The sequence below is a fragment of the Lagenorhynchus albirostris genome, chromosome 3 (genome assembly GCF_949774975.1).
Source record: "Lagenorhynchus albirostris chromosome 3, mLagAlb1.1, whole genome shotgun sequence".
NCBI classification, from domain to species: Eukaryota; Metazoa; Chordata; class Mammalia; order Artiodactyla; family Delphinidae; genus Lagenorhynchus; species Lagenorhynchus albirostris.
Window position 1 is genome coordinate 101772188 of NC_083097.1, and position 24513 is coordinate 101796700.

General features: G+C 34.4%; 1 protein-coding gene across 7 annotated transcripts in view; it reads left to right on the top strand.

Annotated features, from left to right (window-relative positions):
• The window catches only part of CSNK1G3 (casein kinase 1 gamma 3), a 132357-nt gene that overhangs the window by 94388 nt on the left and 13456 nt on the right, over positions 1–24513 (top strand). For 2 of the 7 annotated variants that reach the window (XM_060143481.1, XM_060143483.1), the window contains 7 exons: positions 1512–1597; positions 1715–1799; positions 4017–4165; positions 7309–7404; positions 11075–11170; positions 21310–21416; positions 21938–21961. In XM_060143481.1, coding sequence (XP_059999464.1) covers positions 1512–1597; positions 1715–1799; positions 4017–4165; positions 7309–7404; positions 11075–11170; positions 21310–21416; positions 21938–21961 — 643 coding nt within the window. The remainder of the gene's footprint in view (positions 1–1511; positions 1598–1714; positions 1800–4016; positions 4166–7308; positions 7405–11074; positions 11171–21309; positions 21417–21937; positions 21962–24513) is intronic. The other 5 variants (XM_060143484.1, XM_060143482.1, XM_060143486.1 and 2 more) reach the window with 5 other exon arrangements.

Consider the following 24513-nt stretch of genomic DNA (forward strand, 5'->3'; position numbering starts at 1 on the left):
GACTTTTCATTCTTAAGACTCCTAGGATCTAGTAAAGTAAAATTTTAGCTATAAAAGGCATTACAGATTTTTTTCATGAATTCACATCCTGCTTTCATTAATGGCTTTTAGAAGAACTTTATATTACTTATTTTGGAAGTTTGCTATTTTTAATAGCATATGCTTACATTGTTAAAATATGAAAAATAAGAAAAATTCCCATTATATCACATTTTTGAGTATATGAAATGAGCTATTGAAATGTCCTGTTTAGTCCTCCAGTCTCATACCCCTAATTACTAATGATTTGATGCATATTTTCTAGATATTTCCCTATGCTTATAGAAAAGAGATATGTTCTAATCTAGTTTTATATGTTTTTAAGTAGTCATTTATATATTTAAGTAGTATGCGTTGAGTGCCTGCTCTGTGGCAGCCGTTACACTAGGCCCTGAGGCTGTTGAGCCAAAGCTCTCCTGTGATGTTGTCAGATGGGAGGATAGATGTTGATTAAATAAAAACACAAACATATATATTAAAACTGTAGCAGGTGTTACAGAAGACAATTATAGAATATTGTAAGATTACATAGTAAAAATTAAAACCTTTTTTGACCCTTTTACCCTAGTTTGGTTCCACCCTTTGAAAAGTGTGCTTTTTCTAAAGTATTTAGTACTGCTTGGGTAGTATGAGTATTCATTTGCATGAAACAACTTGCACATGAACATCCCCATATTAAAGTATTATTTTCTCCTCTCAGTGTTAGTCAGCATTCTTGTATTATTTTAAAATACAAAGAAGACTTAAATATTTAACTTAAGTGACAAAAAATTGAAAAAAGATTCACTTAGCAAATATTTGTAAGTACCTCCCTGAATCTTGGTCTGTGATTATCATTCAGTTATATGCTATACAACATTCTGTTACTAGAACAACAGTAGCAACTTGAAAGTGGCAATTTGTTCTGGCAGCATATTTTTGGTGCTGTCAGAGGAGTTATTACTGTTGGAGTGTGTCAAACACAGTGCTTTTAAAAATATGTTACACAATATACTAATTGTATTTGATATTAATAGAGAGTATGTGGGGTGGAATTTTTGTGCTCATACAAGTTTAGGAAATGGAGAGCTAAAGTTAAACATTTTTAGCTCTAGGTATTTTCAAAACTTTTAATATGTTACATTCTGAATCTTTTAAGATGGAGCTGTAGTACACAGTGACTCTCTTTCTGATCATGGAACCCTTTCCTCCTTGCCTTATAGTTCTATGAATAGATATTTAAGGAAAGAAATAAATCTCCAGTAATATCTAAAAAAATCATAGTGGCATGTTTTAAAGATGCATGATAATTTTAATGTAAAACATTATTGTTTAAACATGATTTTTCTCTCTCGTAAGCACCAGATCTGTATTTTATATTTATATGCTGAGCTTTGGGGAATTAATTTACATATAAGGAAAGAATCATTTCTCCATTCTTGCATCCTAAACTGGGAAAGGAAAATGAAATTTATGTTTCTCTTATATTTCAGAACAAAGTAGAAGAGATGACTTAGAAGCTTTAGGTCATATGTTCATGTATTTTCTGAGAGGCAGTCTTCCTTGGCAAGGTTTAAAGGTAATTGTTTTTGTGTTTCCTTATTGAATTTCATAAATTGTTAATATATTAAGATACTGTCTTCCACGTATTTAATTTTAAAATTATGCCTCAAGATTCTTTTTCTTTCTGTTTTAGGCGGACACATTAAAAGAGAGGTATCAGAAAATTGGAGATACAAAACGAGCCACACCAATAGAAGTGTTATGTGAAAATTTTCCAGGTAATGAATAATGCTGCTTGATACATGTGCTTATTATACACAGAAAACTAGAACTGTTCATTTTCATTGCTTAAGTTGATAAGTACTTTTTTCATGCTTAAAAAATATGATTCAAAAGATGTCAGCAGGACTTCCCTGGTGGCACAGTGGTTGGGAGTCCGCCTGCCAATGCAGGGGACATGGGTTTGATCCCTGGTCCAGGAAGATCCCACATGCCGTGGAGCAGCTAGACCCATGCACCACAACTACTGAGCCTGAGCTCTGGAGCCTGTGAGCCACAACTGCTGAGCCTATGTGCCACAACTGCTGAAGCCCATGCGCCTAGAGCCCATGCTTCACAGCGAGAGAGGCCGCTGCAATGAGAAGCCCGTGCACCACAACGAGTGGCCCCTGCTCGCCACAGCTAGAGAGGGCCTGCGTGAAGCAACAAAGACCCAACACAGCCAAAAATAAATAAATAAATTAATTAATTAAAAAAAGGATAAAAGAAGATGTCAGCATTTGATACACAGACCACAGGGCAATGTGTATATTCACTTTTGTAAAACAGTATTAATGGAAGAAAATTCATCTTTTAATACTGTTGACCAGTACCAGCTAAAGTAATATTTTCTTCAGTAGCATACTTTTAATAAGTTGAAATATTTGCTTAGAAATACTAACTAAAGTTTTGGTATCCAATATTAGTCATTTGAGTCTCAATGTCAAGCTCAAAGGAGGTATGTGATGTATGATTTAGTCTAGTTTTCCAAGTACAGTAAAATCTTACTAACCTTATTACTACTTTTAGGCTAATTTTGTATTGGGGAGCTTTATGAAGATAGATTTGCTCTCATGTAGATTTTTGGCAACTCACGTGAAATCAACAAAAATTTACTTAAGATTCCTAAATCAATTAAGGGATAAGAATAATGTGTCCCTAATGTGTTAAAATACCTGTTGTGATTTATGCAATAACATTAAATGAGAACCAAACTTGAAGATAGAAGATGGAACTTATATCTCACTTCAGTATTTACAGGTTCTCCTGTACAGTGCTGGCATTATTATTGTAATAGTATCAGCAGCATAATCTCAGGTAGCCCTTTTTCACGTTTGCTTTTATTATTCATTGACAGTAAACTTTAATTGTGTATTTTGCTTTCTTGCTATAACATATAGAACTGGAAGATTAAAAGAAAAAATAGATTGATAGTACTAACAGTTTAGGTGTAGGCAGATTGGCTATACCTTATTAAGAATCTTATACAAATTTCTGCAGGAAAAATGGGGGTGTCAAAGTAAATTAGCCAGGTGATTAGCTAGAAAGTGGAATAGTGGGAGAGTCACCATGTGACTGGGTCACTGGATGCTACTTTCATGCCTGTTAGGCTATGGGTGATCCTTTTCTTATCAGCTGCCATGAACAAATTGGATCAAAAAAGCAGCTAGGTGTAACCTACCATCTCTTATAATAGTGCTTTTATGTGCTCTGATGGTTAAACACTGTTCTACTAATTGCTGACCATTTTGCATATTGATTTTTATGGCTTTTTCTTTCTTTTACTTCTGGAAAATACAACCTTTAAAAAAATACATATCTCTAATATATTTGGGAATTATAATAGCATGCAAAGGTTTATGTATTATGAAATAATTATTACATTTATGACCAGAAATTAAGAGAAGAATTAAACTGTTTTAGCTTTATGTTGCTAGGTCAGTTGATTAGAATACCATTTAACCAAGGTTAAGAATTTGAATCTTCTATTGGTCATTTAGCGTCACTGATTCTAAAGGAAATCCAGCAAGGTAGCAAATGCTTTCATGTATAAATCAATTCCTATCAGTATTTAAAATAATTTATAAAAATATGAGCTTAGTATGGTGTTTTGTGATTAAATAATTATGCATTATTAAGTTTCTATTTCAACCTTGGATACTGTCCAAGGTTTCTATTAAAAATAATGTAAAATAAAAATTTTAACCTTTCCTAATGAATTGAAACAAAAATAATGTTTGTTAAATCTCTGATTTATCTTTTGTCCCTATTTCCTTTCTTACCTTCTTTCCCCCTTTTAATTTCATTGTTATTAAGTTCATAATATTTTAAATTTTAGTAGAATTTTGTTACTTTTTTATGTTTTTATAATACCCTGTGCTTTTAGATATTTATAATTTTATTATTAATGAGTATTAGAAAAGTTTAATGAGAGACAATTTTTATTTCCGTTCTAGAAGAAATGGCAACATATCTTCGTTATGTAAGAAGGCTAGATTTTTTTGAAAAACCAGACTATGACTACCTAAGAAAACTTTTTACTGACTTGTTTGATCGAAAAGGGTATATGTTTGATTATGAATATGACTGGATTGGTAAGCAGTTGGTGAGTATTCTAGGCTATATAATAAAAATAAAAGATTATTTGTAGTACTTAACCTTCTTTTTCATAGTACAGATCCTTTATTTAAAAAGAGTTGAGAACAAATAATTTTTTATTTTGAAGTGTAATTGATTTACAATATTATATTAGTTTTAGGTGTACAACAGTGATTCAATATTTTTATAGATTATACTCCATTTAAAGTTATTACAGGGCTTCCCTGGTGGCACAGTGGTTGAGAGTCCGCCTGCTGATGCAGGGGACACGGGTTCGTGCCCTGGTCTGGGAAGATCCCACATGCCGCGGAGCGGCTGGGCCTGTGAGCCACGGCCACTGAGCCTGCGCTCCGCAACAGGAGAGGCCACAACAGTGAGAGGCCCGTGAACAGCAAAAAAAAAATAATAATAAAGTTATTACAAAATAATAGCTATATTTTTCTGCACTGTACAGTATATCCTTATTGTTGATTTATTTCATACATAGTAGTTTGTCTCTTAATCCCATACTCCTGTTTTGCTCCTCCCCCCTTCTTTGTCCTCACCGGTAACCACTAGTTTGTTCTCTATATGTGTAAGTCTGTTCCTATTTTGTTATATACATTTGGTTGTTTTATTTTTTAGATTCTACATATCAGTGATAACAGAGTATTTGTCCTTCTCTGTCTGAGTTATTTCACTAAGCATAGTACTCTAGGTCCATCCACATTGTTGCAGATAGCAGAATTTCATTCTTTTTTTTTATGGCTGAGTAATATTCATATGTGTGTGTGTGTGTGTGTGTGTGTGTGTGTGTGTGTGTGTGTGTATCCATATCTATATGTGTATCATCTCCATCTCTTCTTTATCCATTTGTCCGTTGGGCACTTAGTTTGCTTCCATATCTTCAATATTTTGGCTATTGTGAATAATGGTTATGAACATTGGGGTGCATTAGTGTTTTCGTTTTCTTTGGATATATACCCAGCAGTGGAATTGCTGGATCATATGGTAGTTCTGCTTTTAGTTTTCTGAGGAATCTCCATACTGTTTACCATAGTGGCTGCACCAATTTAAATTCCCACCAGTAATGCACAAGGGTTCCATTTTTTCCATATCCTCACCAACACTTATTATGTCTTGTCTTTTTTATAATGGCCATTCTGGCAAGTGTGAGGTGATATCTCATTATGGTTTTGATTTGCATTTCTCTGATGATTCGCAGTGTGGAGCATTTTTTAATGTACATGTTAGCCATCTGTATGTTTTCTTTGGAAAAATATTTATCCAGGTTGTCTGCCCATTTTTTAAAGGGTCCTTTGTTTTTTTTGGTATTGTATGAGCTGTTTATAAATTTTGGATATTAACCTCTTGTAGGTTATATCATTTGCAAATATTTTTTCCCATTCAGTAGGTTGTCTTTTCATTTTGTTGATGGTTTTCTTTGCTGTGCAAAAGCTTTTAAGTTTAATTAGGTCCCATTTGTTTATTTTTGCTTTTGTTTCTCTGCCTTAAGAGACAGATCTAAAAAATATTGCTACAATTTATGACAAAGAGTGTTCTGCTTATGTTCTCTTCTAGGAGTTTTATGGTTTCATAGATAAAGGTCTTTAATCCATTTTGAGTTTATTTTTGTATATGGTGTTAGGAAATGTTCTAATCTCATTCATTTACATGTAGCTGTCCAGTTTTCCCATCACCACTTATAAAGAGACTGTCTTTTCTTCATTGTATATTCTTGCCTCCTCTTTCATAGATTAATTGACTACAAGTGTGTGGGTTTATTTCTGGGCTGCCTGTTCTACTCCATTGACGTATGTGTCTGTTGTTGTGCCAGTACCATGCTGATTTGATTACTGTAGCTTTGTAGTATAGTCTGAAATCAGGGAGTGTGATACTTCCAGCTTTGTTCTTTTTTTCTCAAGATTGCCTTGGCATTTCAGGGTCTTTTGTGGTTCCCATATACATTTTAGGATTGAGAATAAATAGTTTTTTAAAGGGTTCATTTTATTTCTTTTTTATGGATGTTTCAGGTAGCATAATATAAAAATTATTCTTTGAATTTTGTAAAAACCTTACATTTGGAGTCACTTTTTAGAGTGATGAGTTATTTTGAATGTTTTACTTCTGATTTAGTTCTTAATGTCAAATATACTTTTTAAAAATATAATATTCTAGTGATAACTTTTAAAAGATCAGCTAGTTTTTTTCCTTTAGTCATCTTTCAAAGCATTTGTAATTTTAAAATATGTGTTAATTATTCTAGCAGTTTTAGGTTATCTTGGAATAGACTGATACTTATATATTGGAGCATGTTTAGGTTTTTAAAACTGTACCAAGTTTTCATAATTAAAAAAAAAATTGTCTTGATCATAACTGTGGGATGGGTGTCATTACTTAAATGAAGTTATCATTAAATTCTTTCTTTGAAGTGGTGACCTCCAGAAAATCAAATATGTATTCTCACTAGTCTTTTATTTTTAAATAAGTAAGAATGCCTTACAAAATTTTCTATAATAATGGCTCACTGTTAGCAAATTTTTTTCCAGATTTGGCACTGCTGAACTCTCAGATTCAAGTATTTTTGAACAACTGACTTACTTAAGCGTTTAATCTGTATTTTTCTTAACTCCAAAGTGATTTGAATATATATGGTATCTAAAATGCAAATCTGAATATACTTTGATTAAAGTATTTATATGAAGTTTTGAATTATATTTGAAAATTCAAATTTTATATAAGCCTCTTCTGAGCTAAAATATTGACAGTAAGCAATTTTATTAGCTTATTTAAAAAATTATTCCCTTAATTTTCTTAAAATAATTTTTTCCGTTTATATATTGGCTTTGGAAATGAGAAACATAAACAAATACACTTTCATTTTTTGATATGAAAAAGTAACCTAAAAGTAATGACAGTATTAGAAGGTCTTTTGTTGATATAAAAATAAATAGTTGATAAAGTATTTAAATATTTTGAAAATACTTTAAAAAGTAGCTATAATCTCTTTGTTGTATTTAACAACATATTTTAGGAAAGATATCTTTTCTTAAGGCCTTACTTTATTTAACAGTGTCTTTTTTTTCCCCCTGATTATGTTAAGTAGCTAAATAATTTTAAATAAGAGTTCTGAAATTGAATGCATTGATTCTAATTGTTATTGTATTGTAGCCTACTCCAGTGGGTGCAGTTCAGCAAGATCCTGCTCTGTCATCAAACAGAGAAGCACATCAACACAGAGATAAGATACAACAATCCAAAAATCAGGTTTGCTGCCCTTTTAGATATGAAATGTCTTAATTTGCTTCTGTATTACCTTTTCACAGTTTATAAATATATTTGGTGTTTTATCATGTGCAGATGACAGCTTTATATGTGTATGCATTTGCGTGTATACATACTTGTATACACGTATTGAAGGATTGAAATACATGTTTTTTCTTTTATAAAGCAGACTATATACACACATATTAAGGATAGAAAATGCATATATTTTCAATAGCTAGACTCTTTCCCCTAATGTTCACATTAAAAATGTTTAATCATAAATCCTAATTAGTGGTATAAGTTAGTATAATAAACTTTGAGCAATGTTTGATATTCTGTTAGAATGGAAGTATCTGGATACCCTGTTGGAATGAATTGTAATAGCAGTTGGTCTTTCTAACTATAGTCTAGTTTAGTGAACTAAATTATCTACTGAGTTCCTGTTATTTGAAAACTACTATTCTCCACAATGCAGAAATTCAGAAGTAAGGAAAACATATAACCTGTAAGAAATGATTTTGTAATCAGTGGCTAAGACCTCTCTCAGCCTCTGGAATCAGTCATACCTGGATATGGCTCGACCCTGGGCAGATTACTCATTCACTCAAAGCCTCAGTTCTCATCTATAAAATAAAAATAATTCATTTAATTCCTAGCATATAGTAAGCTTTCATTAAGTCTCAACTCTCGTGGCTGGTATTACTGTTATCATTATTACAATAAATTCACAAATAACTACATTACAATGCAGAATAAACTCTACCATAGGAAATACATTAATAAAGTGCCAAGGAGGATCATTGGAATAGGTAGGATCTATAAAGATTTTATGGCAAAGATAGCTTTTGAGATGAGCCTGAAGAATGAATGGAATTTTTAAAGGCAGGTGAAGGAATAAGAGCATTTTGGGGAGAGTGAACAGTAAAAAATATAAAGCAGAAGTTTAAAAATGTAGAATATGTTTGAGGAGACATAAGCAGTTGGCTTGGAGCAGAGAGTAGGCTCAAGACAAGGCATAGAAGATTCATTGAAGAGTTTGTATTTCCTGGGTAAGTATATTGGAAGCTGTTGAAATTTTTGAACAACGTTTTCACTCTTCTTATTTTTGTATAAGGAAGCTTTATTGAATCCTTTTGATGTAAAAATTTTTGCTGTCACCCTGAGTTAAACAGGCCTTTAGAATTTTGGGTTATAACCCTTTTTGGAGGAGGATAGTGTGTTATCCTTTTTGTATCCCATCAGGGTTCAGGTGAGGGTTAAATAAGAAATGAAATCAAAGAAAAAACACAACTTATTAAAAATAATAGCCAAATAAAATGCTGCATTTAAGAAATATTTAACAACATTATGCTTTAAAGTATAGAGAATTTAAAAAGATTAGTTTTATAATTCACCTTAGAAAAATTGGGACAGTAAAGGATATTATATATAAATTACTTCCAATATAAATTACAACTTGTTGATAGCTTGAGTACTCTGATAAGATGCTGTATATAGAAAGAAATGGGAGAAATCAAAACTTGGAGTTTGTGTTTTATAAATCAGTTAATTTCTCAAATGTACGTGGAAGAAGATCAGTAAGTCATGTTCTGTGAAGATCTCCACTTGAGCTGTTAGGTATTGTAATAAGTGAAACTCTTCTTTTATTGTTGAGTTAAATTTTTGTTGAAATAAATTTAAATGTTTTAAAGGTTAACTTTCTACATGTTTCATATATATCTTGCTAGCTCGATTGCCAGCTCACTGAGGGTGGGAACCATATTTTGTTGATGTAGTACTTGTTGCACTAAATGTAAGGAGTCAGTTTTTTTCTCAGGAAATCCTTTAGGATAGCTTACATATTGAATTTGAAACCAGGACATGCAGATTCTTACCATGATAGAAACATTGTATATCTAGAAAAAATTTCTTAACTCTCTGTGATGCAGTAAACAGCTTAAGTTGTGTGATAAACCCATAGTTCAGAATCCCAAAAGAAGAAAGATTAATTCTTTAAATGTCTGAAACCTTTGTAATGTCCCCAGATAAACAGTTGTAACTTAGAGTCAATGGTTGAAGTTCAGGGAATCTGGAAATTTTACAGAAAATGTTGGGTGCATGCAAATGTTTATCCTGAGGCGAGGTTGCATAGCTCTTACTGTCTTCTTAAAAGGTCCATGGTTCCCAAATGTTGCCTGCTGTCCTACGCAACATTTAGATCTTTGTCTCTCTTTTAGTATGATTTTCATTCTTTCATCTTGTTAAGATTTGGTCTTGTCTAATTTATTTCACTTTAACCCTACAAATATGCTAAATTCTGGTGATAAATTTGGAGGATTTAATGAAAAGATATTATAGAACTGTCATAATTGCTTTGATGACATATTTCATGCCAAAGAATGCAGTTTTTCGTTGTACAGTTTAATTTAGGAAGTTTAGTGCCAGAACATATATTCTTTGTGTCCACTTGATTTCAACATCTCTTCCCCTAAAGGGTTACTCTGGTTTCTGATATGCTTAGGCTCTGTATAGCCCAGTGTACTTGGCACTTTGCGGCAAGATTTTCCTTACTTTGGTTGAAAAAGAAAGAAAAGAGCCCTGAAGTCTTTAGAACATAATGTAATTGTGATAAGGAGCTAGGTAGTAATATTGGAAGAGCAGTAGGCTCTCAGTTTAAATCCTTTGTGTACTCTTTGCTACCTCTATGACCTTAGAGAAGTATTTACTGTTTCAGTGTCTTCATCAGTAAAATGAGGGTGATACTGTCTATCTCAAAAATGAGATAACACATATAAAGCAGCTAATGCAGAACCAAACATGTAATAGAAACTTAAATATTGTGTACCTTCCCCCTCTTCTTATTAGTGCTGTCCACATTTTCCTGAAACATAGAAATTGACCCCTATTAAGCAGTTACTCCTAATTCTGTTACTAGATTATTATTAGTTTGTGGTTATTGCCATACAAGTTTGCCAGATCATCTAAAAGCTTCAAGAATTATCAGCCTACTTCATGGAAATGGGTTTCTTAATTTGAACCAGATAAAAAGATCAAGGAGGCAAAGAGATTCATATATGTAAGATTGTCACTTAAAAAAATTATTTACCATATCCTCTTGGTATTCTATATAGCACTTCTCGCTTTTCAAAGAATTTTTCTGTTTTCTTGTATTATCCTCATAATCAGAAACAGGGTACTAAGCAAGAAGAGAAAAGTTTTCTGGGACCTTAAGTATGGCTGTTTGAGTACTATCTTTTTATTCACCTTGCTAGAAGTAGTTCCTCATCAGAAAACTAATGGGGACGTCTACTGTAAGAAAATATAGTGGATGGCTTTTTAAAACATTTCATGGTTTATTTGGAGTACTTTCTTGACCACGTCATTTTTACCTCTCTAGTTTTTGTTAACTTTATAAAGTTAACGAGTGGAGTCTATGATATCTAAAGTCCTTTCACTTCTAAAATTCTGTGATTCTATTTTATTTTTGTGGTTGATCATTACATTATTGTAGCATTTTAACTGAAATCTCTCCATGTTCAATATACAAAGATAACTGCATCTGTGACTCAGAATAGTAAGGGTATTTTAAATTTCCTTTTATACGATTGTTTTCTATATTATAAGGATGAGATGTTTAACATTTTGGGTTTCTCTTCTTCCATGCATGCCACATGCATTAAATAAATGGCAGTCGGCAGACCACAGGGCAGCTTGGGACTCCCAGCAGGCAAATCCCCATCATTTGAGAGCTCACCTTGCAGCAGACAGACATGGTGGCTCGGTACAGGTATTTTCTGATTTTTGCATGAGTGATTATTTCCCAAATCTATACAACTAACCCTTTTTGGAACTCATGGCATGATTTCATATCCTAATGAAAATCTTGTTGCTGAACCTCCATAATTCTATTCCTTTGTATTTAACCAAAAAGCAGAATTAACATGGTCTAGCAAGACCACCAGGGATACTAAGATTTTGCCTTTGTTCATTTTTGCAAGCATATGCAACAGTATTTAAGTAAGTTGTACTCACAATAGGTTAGAAAAACAAAATGTATTACTTGAAATATGTGTTAAACTTGATTTTCCAATAATAAGCTCAGTCTTTTTTCATGCTTTAAGTAATAGAACATTTTTTATATCTTTTCCCTTTCATTGATTTTGCCTCCTTCAAACTTAGTTAAGTAGATATCTAACTTTTTCATCCTCAGTCCTTTGAATGTACTTTCTGATTAATTGGTCAAATAAACATGACCCTAATTTTTTTTTTTTTTTTTTTTTTTGCATTATACGGGCCTCTCACTGTTGTGGCCTCTCCTATTGCCGAGCACAGGCTCCAGACGCGCAGGCTCAGCGGCCATGGCTCACGGGCCCAGCCGCTCCACGGCATGTGGGATCCTCCCGGACCGGGGCACGAACCCGTGTCCCCTGCATCAGCAGGCGGACTCTCAACCACTGCACCACCAGGGAAGCCCCATGACCCTAATTTTATCATTACATATTTTGTTTGTACTTGGAGAAAATAGCACATGGAGAAAATAATTTCAAGGACAAGTATTTATTAAATATTTCCCTCAACTTTCTGGATATTTACAAAAATTTAAAGCTGTCCCTTATTCTTTTTGATGTGTTCCTTTTCCCCCCGTTTTCTATATATTTAGAGATAGCTACTATATTCTGCCCTCACATGCCCCCCTAAATTTTAACCTTTTGTATGTATTATAAAAATAGAAAAAGATTACTGAGTCTCTTATTTCTTTTAAAAATGTCAGTTTAAGGTAATCTGAATGCTGGTTTAAAGAAATTGAGATGATAAATGTTATCTTAATCCATTTCAATCTAGAACCTAGATTTGATTTTTTTTCTCCACATATTTCCACTTGAACAATTTTCTATTATGTTTTACCAAATTTGCATTTTTCTTAGTATGTATATATACATATACATACATATATATATACACACACACACACACACACACATATGTAATCTGAATCTATGCTTGGGTTTTATTCTTTATTGATTTGAATTCTAAAAGATCAGTTCTTACTAGTTATCCTGTTTTTCCCATCTTTAACTTTTAGAGGTAATTTAAATTGTGAAACCAAGTATTTTTTAAAGAACTTCATAGTCTATGGAACTTTCAGTCATGTGTGTAACACAAGTATTTGAATAGCGCTGTCAAAGTCTAGAGTGAGGGATTCAGAGGCAAGGGTGCCTGAATTGTAAAATTTTTTGTGACCCAAATTCATATCACTGGAAAGTTAATTGAGAAAATTATGTTTAATTCCCATAAACACAAACTGGATTGTGTATGTATCTGTGTACGTTTATGTGTTTCTAAGTGTTGTATGTTTTTATAGCAGGTGTCTTGCTCAGTGTTCAGGGAATTCTGTAACAATTAAGACACTATTAGAAAGCTTTCCTACCACTTCTGTACCATTACCACAAATTTATCTTTAGTTTTTTCTTACTTCGTGGAATTCCCAGAGATGGCTCATGGAATCTCTTTGGACTGTCAAAGGGTGAATGAGTTTGATTATTGGCTCATCACTCAAAAACTTTGTTCTATTTTTTCACGTGTTCTCAAAGATATATTTCAACTCTGCTCATGTCTCATCATCTCTTTAAAACTTTACTGCCTTGTAGAGATTACATCTGGCTTCATTCTAATATTCTGTAAGTGATCAGTTTACTTACTAGAATTCTGGTAATACATAAGTAAGACAAAAAATTTTACACTATTTTTCATTTACTTCCTGAATTAACTAACTTGATGTGATGAACATTAAGGTAGTTTTACTGTCATGAAGAATTTCCTAGCAGCCTAGGTAAGATCATGCCTGAATCTTGCCCCACTCCAAAATGTTGAATTTATTTATAATTTTTATCCTACCCACTTTCAAAATTTGAAAAGTTATAATATGACACTGGTATAATTGGACTAATGAAATTGTAATTTAAAAATTAATAATAGAGGAAATAAAAATACCTTAAATCTGAGCTTATATGATTATTACGATAATTGAATACTATATTTGACTTTGAATGAAGGAAGAAAGGAAAACAATGTGTTCTTTCATTCTCATTATCTGATAAAGAGAAAAATCTTTTTACTAATACAAAAGTATGAGTAGAATTTGCCTTGAGGTTCTTTGTTCTATGGTTCTTAAACCACCTGTTGGACAACGTTCAAGTATTGGCTTTGCAAGAAATATAAAGACTTTAAATGGCAATTGAAAAAATTATCCTCAACAAATACTAAGGGCATATCATCAAATAGTTTCTCAGGAAAGACATTTCCAAAATAAGTAGGTTGGTATCTGTTAATAAAATGTATGCCAGCACCTCTTGCCTTTTTGACTGGACCTACAGAAAAATCCTCAGATACTCATTATTTCACATGTTCTTTTAATAGGAACTGCACGTTGGAGTCTACATTTGAACTCCTTATCTTTTCACAATTATTATGTATATTATTGCAGATCAGACATATAGGTTACCAAGTTGATTTAATTGTGGTGAGCAGCATAAGCATAAGTTCAAATTCTGTACCTTAGATTATTCATCAGTGACATGGAGATAATAATAGCTCTACCTTATGGTTTTGTTGTGAGAATTTTTTTAAAAAGTATTTAGCACAGAGGCTGGGGCTTAGGAAGTACTAAATAGTAGAATAATCTATTGCTTTTGCAAATTAGGAAACTTGACTAGTATTTTTTTTTTTTGCGGTACGCGGGCCTCTCACCGTTGTGGCTTCTCCCGTTGCGGAGCACAGGCTCCGGACGCGCAGGCTCAGCGGCCATGGCTCATGGGCCCAGCCGCTCCGCGGTATGTGGGATCTTCCTGGACCGGGGCACGAACCCGTGTCCCCTGCATCGGCAGGCAGACTCTCAACCACTGCGCCACCAGGGAAGCCCTTGACTAGTATTTTTATCCATCTCTGAGAAGTGAAGTATAGAGATACAGCCAAACGAATGCATTGTGAAATGGGATTTATCTAATTTTATTCTTTCTCTTTAGTGAAATCATGTTAATTTACTAACCAGAAGGATAATGCTATACATTTGATAAACTTTTCCCACTTAAGAGACTACGAATAATATTCAAATACCTTAAAGAGTTTATTTTGAATCTGTTCTTGGCTTTTATGTGTTTTGGAAAAGCTCTTAGGGGAACAAGTATGCCCCCTCCTGCTCCCCTTAGAATCACTGGTAATAAATATGGCTGAGAAGCCTAGACCTACCACTTTCAGTTTCTTGGCTATTCATTATTCAGCAAATATATATAAATGTCTACTGGGTGCTCGGCACTGTGCTAGGTTCTTTGAATAAAAGGGAGAATAACAAATATGGTGCCTGTCACCGTGGAGCTTTCAGTTAATGGGAAAGGCTAATAAACAGGCAGTGTGATAAGTGGAGAAAATACAAGGTGCTATGAGAATATATAGTAGAAGCACCTAACTTGGGTTTAGCGGGTTAAGCTTTCCTGGAAAAAAATGGTATTACTTATATTCTATTTTTTTACACATTTTCAGTGAAGACTCAGTAGGGCTTAGCAGTCGAAGAAGGTAGAAGGGGTTAAGAAAGGGAGTGTACCAGGCAGAGAAAACAACATACCTAAGACTGTGGAGGAGAGATTGACAGATTGAGGAATTAAATGCAGTTTGGTCAAGCTGGTACGTATTGAGAAATGAGACTGACAGGTAGGCAGGAGGCAAGTCGTGAAGGACCTAAAAGGTCTTGTTATTAAATTTGGACTTTGGTCTGAGGGTATTGGGTAGCCATAAAGAGAATTAGATAGAGAACTAATTTGATTAGGTTAGTATTTACAAAGCTTACTTTTGCTGGAGACTAGATTGAAGGGAGACAAGTCTAAGGCAAGGACACAACTCTCAAAAGTCCACAGCTGAGGAGAGATGATGTGTAGTGGAGATGAAGAGAAATAAAAGGACTTGAAAGATAATTAGAAGATAGAATTTAGTTGGGTATGGGGGTTGAGGGAAAGGGATGGGTCAGTTATCCCTCTCTGATATTTTCTACCTGGCAAATCAGGATTTCCAAAATTAGGTTTTAAAATGTACCGCTCGCAGCAGATAGTACTAGTCTCTAATTCCACTGTGTTGAGCCTTTCACTGTAACACAGTCCATGGAGCTCGATGCTGACTAAAAATCTGATCCAAAAAAGGCTGAGAGGGCATGGCAAGCAGAGGGAGGAAGACAGCTGTTAAGGGCACTACTATTTTACATGGTATGGGATACCTTCTGATTGTTTGGAAAGCTCCTCTGCTTTGCATTTAAGGAACAATGTGACACTGGGGAAAAAAGGACAGAATCACAAGTGGTGCAGATGTGGTATGCAGCCAGAATAACATTATGAAATGTAAGAATAACATTAATTGTTGTAATAAGCAGTCTGATGTTTTAGTCGGTGTCACTTCAGAAATACAGATACAGGTGATGATAACAGAAAAAGAATTAGACACATGTATCCTGAAACGGTAAGGAAACATATGTGATTAAAAGTCAGAGGAGTAATAGATGTCATATCTGAGTCAGTTCTCCATCATGCTAATTGTTAATGCAGACTTTCTAAAATGTTTCAGATAACCAGTTTCAGTTTTCTTTATCAAGTCTTTGAAAACACTGAGGTACTAACAAGGAAAAGAATTGAGTAACTAGAACAGTCATATCTTTCTATTCATTGTTTTCTGGGGTACTGAAGTCTGAATAAGAGAGGCAGTTGTGGAAGGGGAGTAGTTGCTGCCTTTATTACATAAATAATTTCCAGTTCATCTTTTTTATTTAGTTTAGGGAATTCCTTGTTTAGTTATAATTGGGGTAAATCAGCATTACGCATTTGTTTCGATATTCTTTTTTTTTTTTTTCCTGGCAGTAAAGAAAGATTTTAATAACTACTGTAGTAGGGAAGAGAATATAGTGTAAACTGAGCTCGCTTTTCCCAAAACAAAAGGCAGGAGACTTTTTAAGTGCTGTGGTTTTCTCGACTAAAAATATATATTCACAACCTAAAAGTTTAGAGTTATGTTTAATTCGGCAGGAAGTTTTAGGATGTCAAGCCCAGAAGGCAGCATGTCAAGTAACCCTTAGAGAACTGCTCCAAGGAGGTGATGGGGGGAGCTAGGATAAATAGGAGTTTTGCAGCAAAGGACAGGTAGTGTGAACATCAAAAGATTATTGTTAATTAAAGAAAACCAGATATCTCAAGTTAAGGAATTTAGCACTTTGCCAGTAACATCTCGAAAGACTGAAATACTCAAATAGAGTGCTCTGCTTAATACTTCTGTAAGTGAACATTAGATTGAGAATCCGTTTTGGTTTCTCTTTTGTTGAAAGTCACTGAGAATGTCACTGGGCCTTTGGATTATCAGTTGGAATATCAAGAATATTAATTGTAACTCTATAGCTTTTAGAATATGTTAGAAAGTTGGTTTCATATAGTTATGTGAACCCTAGCACAGGTCCAGTAAACTCTTTGGAAGTTACTCTTTTAACTATATCTTATTTACTAGTGTGCTTTCTTATAGATGACTTTTAGAAAAAGCTGAGTGGGTAAGTAAAATAGGTAATCTTTTAATATTTCTAATATATTTATTGGATAGATGAAGATCTGGTTAATTAATATATTGTGCCTCTACTGAGCGCTTGGTAACACTCTTCAAGACTCCAAATTAGGAAGATAGTAGTATAACTAATTTGAATTAATTATATTTGGAAACTGTATTAATTGGCCTTTTGACATGGTTATCACAAAGATACCATGTGTTATCTTTGTACTCAAGTCCGTGAGAATGACTTCTTTTGGAATTAGATTGGGCAGGCAGCCATTAAATGGACCATTGTTTTTCTCCCACGCTTAGCTGCACGCTGTTTCCCCACCGCCTTCCCTTCAATTCTGATACAGTGATAGTAAAACTTGGCCTAGTTGCCTTTTATTATAAGCCTCTTAAAACGAGAATTGCACCGTTTCTTATCAAGTGGGAATAACAGAAATTTTCTTTAAGAACAAGAACAGCAGCAACAAAAACCCTGAATTTTCTTTTGAAATGTCAAACCTCAAGGCATCTGTGATTTTTAGATATACTTTTGTTAAGGAGCCTGATAAACACTAATATTTCAGAGATTCTTATATTCTAGTGTGAGTTATAATTCTAGAAATGTCACCTAAATGGAATCATTCTTCAAAATTTGGCTTACAAAAATAAGCCAAATTTTGGTTTCCAGGAAGATATTGACATATTATTTATAATATTATGTCTTTGGTTCTTCCTCTAAAATCTGTTTGCAAAAAGACCACTAATTTTCTTAAGTGGAAACAATTTTAATGCTGTGATACATTCTCACATCACTACTTTTAAGTGGGTCAGCTTCACAGAACTCTGTCACCACATTGATTCTCTTCTGACCCTGGGATATTGGCCTTTACTCAGAGGGTTAGGGAATCTGGGAAGCCCAGGGAAAATTACATTAAAAAAATTCATAAAGTCAGATGTTACTTCCTTTTGATCTGGTTCTGATCAGCGAAGAATGAAGCTTGAAACATTTCACTAAAATAAAGACTGTTAAAGTCACTTATGACTGTGTGTGAAGTGACATAAATCAGATTTTATAATTATAATGCATATATAGTTACTGTTGCTGGAAATTTAGAGTACTTGAGTTTCAAAGTTTCATTTGTGCTGCTTAAGTAGGGGAAGATACTTTTGGGGAGCTGCCTATAAGTTGAGGGGGCCTCCCTCCACCTATTTAGGGCCATTGAACAAAAGTGGGAAAAGAAACCCATTGAATAATTATTGTTAAGGAAAGAACAATGGAAATTGTTCAGTGAACTGTTTGGATTATCCACTACATGCAAGGCACTCTGCTAGTTAAAGGTGGTGGAGAATACAAAAGTATAGGATAAGAATTCTGCTTTCTAATTCCTTTCCAGTTCATTGCAGAGGCTCTGACATTTTAAAAATTAAGAATAAAGAACCCAATTATATTTAGTAATTACAACAAATAAGTATTTTTTAATGTGTTCAGAAAGAGGGAGAATTTTAAGAGAAAAAATTGACACAGAGCCACAGAGATCAGTAGAATGACAGAAAGGAGGAAGCAGGTGCCACAGAAGCAGAGAGGGTGACTTAGACATAGGAGTATTCCTCCCATTGGATTGCCTCTAAAGATGATGAAGGCAGTTTTACATTTTCAGCTGTAGGCACAAATGCATTTCTAAGTACTTGTTCCATATAGGATGTATATAAATCATGACTTAATCTAGATACATTGATTGATTTCTGGTTATTCTTCTTGAGTTGGTGGGGAGAGAGCATATTTCTCCAAACTAGACTATTAAGTCCACAAGGGCAGGGATGTTTGTCTCTCTTGTTTACTATGGTATTCCAAGTTCCTAGAGCAGTGCCTGACGTGTTGTAGCCTCTTTGAACTTAAGTTTTAGAAATATGTGGGCTTCCGTAAATGGAAGTCTTAAGTCTAGTAGCCACCTGTCAACTCTGATGCTTAGGCCCTTGTTACATTATAAAGAGATCAGGTAGAGAAAACATTAAAAATGATTCTTAGATTTTGAGCCTGGAGGTCTGGGAAGAGGCTAGGGCTTTAACAGAAATAGGAACTATAGGGAAAGTAACAGATTTAAAAGGGAGTATGATAAATTAGGTTTTAGAAATACTGAGTGAGGTGCCAAACTTGGTCTAGCCAACTGGCCATGTGGGTGAGTGGTGAGGCTCAGGGAATCCTTTACATAGAGATGACAGTTGAAACCACACTTTAGGTCAGACTGACAGTAATAATGATGGCCACCATTTGTTGAACTCTTACTATATGCCAGTCACTGCGCTTTATATATTAATTTCATTTCATCCTGATATCAACCTTATTAAATGGATACTTCTGTTTCCAATTTCATAGTTGAGAACACTGAGGTTTAGCAATGTAAGATGTCTTTCCAGGGTCACATAGCTGGTAAGTGGTAGAACTAGGTTTTGAATCTAGATTCGTCTTACTCCTAAGTTATTAGCTGGTGCCAAGTCATAGAGAGATGTACAGGCAAATGAAGACTGAACAAAGACTATTAACATATTTTCTAGGAATCATTGGCAACCTTCAAATAAACTCTTATTTGAGTTCTGATGTAGGGACAGAGTGTAGATTGGGAGGAGTTAAGGAATAAATGGAGAATTTTATAAAAATGGAAGTGGTAAGTTAAGACAATAGTTTTCAAGAAGTTTGGAGGAAAACAAGAGATAAGACAGTAAGGTCACTTTGTAGGACCAAGAGAATTTGGGAGTTTTGTTATGGTTTTTATCTTGCTTTAAGATTTCATACATGCATGCATGTATTCATTTATTTCAACAAATATTTATTGAGTGCCTATTCTGTGCCAGATAGAGTGGGGAGATCTCTTGGGGAACAACACAAGGCTCTTGCTGTTATGGAGCTTAATTTTTTTTTGTTTGTTTTTAAAGAAGATGTTGGGGGTAGGAGTTTATTAATTTATTTTTGGCTGTGTTGGGTCTTCGTTTCTGTGCGAGGGCTTTCTCTAGTTGTGGCAAGCGGGGGCCACTCCTCATCGCGGTGTGCAGGCCTCTCACTATGGCGGCCTCTCTTGTTGCGGAGCAGAGGCTCCAGACGCGCAGGCTCAGCAGTTGTGGCTCACGGGCCTAGTTGCTCCGCGGCATGTGGGATCCTCCCAGACCAGGGCTCGAACCCGTGTCCCCTGCACCAGCAGGCAGATTCTCAACCACTGCGCCACCAGGGAAGCCCGGAGCTTAATTTTAATGGAGATGGGGGTGGGTATCAAGAAACACATCAATCAGTCAATCAGAAAAACATCAACATGGATAAATGCTATACAAAGAATTAAAAGTGAAGTATAACATGTAAGAGTGTGCCTGCATGGAAGTTCTAGATTGTATGTTGGAAAAGTCCTGTTTTAGAGATGTTCTCTGAGAATCTGAAAGGTAAAAAGACAGACAATAAGCAAGAAGAGAATTCCAGGGAGTGAGAATAGATAGTTCCAAGGCCTTAAGGTAGAAATAACCTTGACATTGGTTGGAGGCTAGTGAGCAAAGGGAAAGTGCTGTGAGATCAGAGAGGTAGGCAGGATTCAGATCTTGTGGGGCTTTGTAAATTGGAGTAAAGAGTATGGTTGTTTATTTTAAATGAAATCAGGAAGTTGACATTAGAAGAGCTTTAAGCAGAGAATTATGTGTTATCTAATTTACATCTTAAAAGGAGCACCTTGGTTGTTGTGTAGACAATCCATTAACGGGAGGTGGACACGGGTAAAAGCAGACCAGTTAATAGGTTTTTGCTCTTCTTCACTCAAGAGATAATGGTGGTCTGGACTGCAGATCTGGTAGTCATAGAGTGGGGAGGACCGATTAGGTTTGGGGTGTGTGTCAGGGGAGGATTTAACAGGATCTGCTGATGGTTTAAGTCGAAGAGTGGAATCACAGTAACTTCTGGTTTTGGAGCTTGAACAACTGGGTGAATGAATGGGCAACATGAGAGTGAGACCTGAGCATGATTACAGATTGAAATGAAGGATCCATTGGAAGGAACAATATTGAAGTTTCCAGAGGAAGTAATTCATGATGTAGCAAGGTACCAAAAGATACTGGCACACAAGAGGGAACTGATTGCGTTAGCCTTAAAAACCAGAGGACAGATTTCAAGATGAAAAGGAAGTAAGTTGCAAAGCAAATAATGAATGACCTTATCTTTAATAAAATGTAGACCTATTAGTATATTCAGTTATGAACAACTGCATACTAATTGTTTTGTGTTCCTCATATTAACTTTCTAATTTAAATACTTTGTTTATCATTGTATAACCTATTACTTTGTGTGTGTGTGTGTGTGTGTGTGTGTGTGTGTATGTGTGTATTTTTTCTTTTTTGCAGGTTGTAAGTTCTACAAATGGAGAATTAAACACAGATGATCCTACTGCAGGACGTTCAAATGCACCTATCACAGCCCCTACGGAAGTAGAAGTGATGGATGAAACCAAGTATGTATTGGTTTTTCCTGATTTAGTAACTTTTCTTTCTTAAACTGTGCATGTTTGAGATTTATAGTCATTACAGTTATTTAAGGAAATTTTTTTCAAGGAATAGATGCATGCAAAACAAGTGGTATATTTAATTTTTTTAATCACTAAGTTTAAAATAGAGCTATTTCAGTAGATGTTTTAATAATACAAAAATAGTTATTTAAGAACTATGCTCAAATTCTTATTTAGAGTTAACAGCATATTTTTATTTTTAGGAATGTTGATGCATGAAAGTTATTGCTATACTATAGATGCTCATTTTTTCTGTAAACATAAGAATAAATAACTATTAATTTTGTAGTGTGCTGCATGTATTAATATTAGTTTTAAGTTACTTTTTTTGGTTAAAGTAAATTATAATAATTCTGCTTGGAAAAAAATTAAGCTTGAAAAACAATGTGATAATTTCAATGTGGGCAGTTTCTGATGATCTCTCTTTCTCTCTCTCTCTTTTTCCTTGTATTTTTTTTTGTGTTTAGCTGCCAGAAAGTGTTGAACATGTGGTGAGTTCTCAAGTGTAGGCAGGCAGAAATAGCTCCGTTGACTGTAATTTCAAAGATTTAGCACCATTTTGTGTTTTTTAAAAACAAACTTTTCAACATAGAAATTATAATTGGTAAAAGTTGTCCAAAAGTATTTGATGTCATTTACATTAGCTCTGAAAAGCAAGAAATAATTGAGGAGCTCTTTTGCCTGCTGCAACTTTTTTGCTTCAAGTGACATAGATTTGGGGGCACTTTTTTATTGAGTAGATGATACACCAACCTTGCTTGCGCTTATGTATTTGTTTTGTAACACAAGGCTTTATTTGCTATTATAAATAGAAAGGCAAGTTTTTGAGTTAAGCTTTCTTTTTTTACTGTTAGTAATTGTTAAATACCCATAGCAATAGTATCACTAAACCAGTATTTCACTTACTAATTATATTGCCATTGAATACACATGGTATACATTGATAAATTTCATGATTAACTATAGTGAGAGAGTATTATGAAAAATCCTCATCTAAATAGTTCCTGCTAATTACAGATATTATGAAAAATAATATTCTTATCTGTTGCAATAATGTTGAATTTAAACTATTTTCTTGCCCTTGCCTTTAGTTATAACGCTGTGTTTAAAATGCTTCGCTCAATTTCAGGACAAATTTTGAGTCAGCCTTGGAGTGAATAAAGACAGTTGTTTAAATTAGTAAATTTTGGAACATTTACTCATCTCATTATCCAAAGGGAACCTTACATAAGTGCTCATTTGCTGGCTGCAAGATGAGGAAACTTTTGTGGATATTTCTTTTTAAAGAGTAATGATCAAATGTCCATTTTAACCAGTTTGACTGTGGAATTTATTCATGGTCAGTATGACTTAGTTTGGTGGATTTCAGGATATAATTAGTCAGCTACGTACTTGTGTATTTTTATGTCAGAAATAAAAGCAACAGTATATATGTGCTTGTGCAATCCTAAGCACAGTTATAAAGGTGGGTGGCATGTGGCAGATGAGAATGCACATGGCCTTTGCAATTAAACTTAGGTTGTAGAATCCTACTTCTGCCACTGTTCGTTTCCTTCTTCAAGCTTGTTTCTTTTCCTGTAAAATGAGGCTAATAATAGCTGCCTCATAGGTTGTTGAGAAAATTAAATGTGATAAAGCACAGTTATTTTGTCTGGCACATGGCAAGTGCTCAGTTGCCATTATCACCCCTATCTGTTTCTCCCCTTCCGGCTGCCAGTGACCTCTCATCTGTGCTCTTCCCAGGCTTGTGCCTCTTTCGTCAGTGTTCTGTATTTTTACCTTCACACCACTCTTCACTGAAACTGACTCTTCTGTGTCCGCATCCTCCGAGAGACCTGCTTTCCACCAAATCTATTACATTTTTCCATGTATTCATTCAACAGTTACACTGCTTGGATTTCAGAAATATCTGATACTGTCCTTGCCCTTAAGTAGATCATACTCCAGTGGGGGTAGTTGCAGTTGTTTTAGCATTTATCAATGTATGATAAATACTATGAAAAAGGTATGAAAAATCCGTTAGAGCTTGTAAAGAAAATGAGTGTTTACTGACAGGATGATCAGAGAATGCCTTTTGGAGGGGGCTTTGAAGAATGCGTAGTAAGTTATTTAGCTGAGATGGGCGTGAGTGTGTGTATTTATGGTTTGGGTTTTTATCTGTAGGTGTTGGAAAATGAGAAAAAGGAAAATGGTGGGAAGGCTCTTCCTGAAGTTGAGGTTCTCTTTTGCATAGAGCGTCAAATCTAGATCGCTTGGCAAGGCACCAGGCCCTTCATGCCTTTCCTGGTCTGGCTCCTGCCTGTCTTTCCCAGCCTCATTTTCCATTCTGAAGTCTATGTTCCGTCAGTTCCTTAAGTTGGCCACTGATATGTTATTCTCTTTATCTCTCTCTCACTTCTTGAAACTTCTTGGATTTCTTAAAAACAAGGTCTTTTTTATCTTAAGATCCCCAAGACCTCAACAAATTATTACTAAATAATTGACTACATAATGTAGTGTATCCATACAATGGACTATCAGTTAACAATATAAAAAATGAAATTGAAAACATGATGCTAAGTGACACAAGCCAGACATAAAAGGCCACGTATTATATGATCCATTTACATGAAATATCCAGAATAAGCAAATATATAGAGACAGAAAATAGACAGTGATTGCCTCCAGCAGCTTTGAGGAAGATGGGAGTGACTACTGATAGGTTATATAGTTTCTTTATGGAGTGAAGAAAATGTTTTGAAGTTAAGTAGCGGTGAGGGCTGCAAAACTCTTTGAAAATATTAAAACCCACTGAATTGTACACTTTAAAAAGGTGAATTTAATGATGTGTGAATTATATCTGAATAAAGCAGTTATTTAGAAAAATGGATAGCAATCCATGATTTCAGTGAAGCTTTATTCCAGATGGGTTACAGACATCCTCAGAACTTCCCTAACTCTTCACTAGTTAAAAACTCTTTTAAAACACACAACATTTTGTCTTGTCTCTAATCAGGGTTATTCTGACATTCCTACAGGCTTATTATTGCATTCCTTATATCCT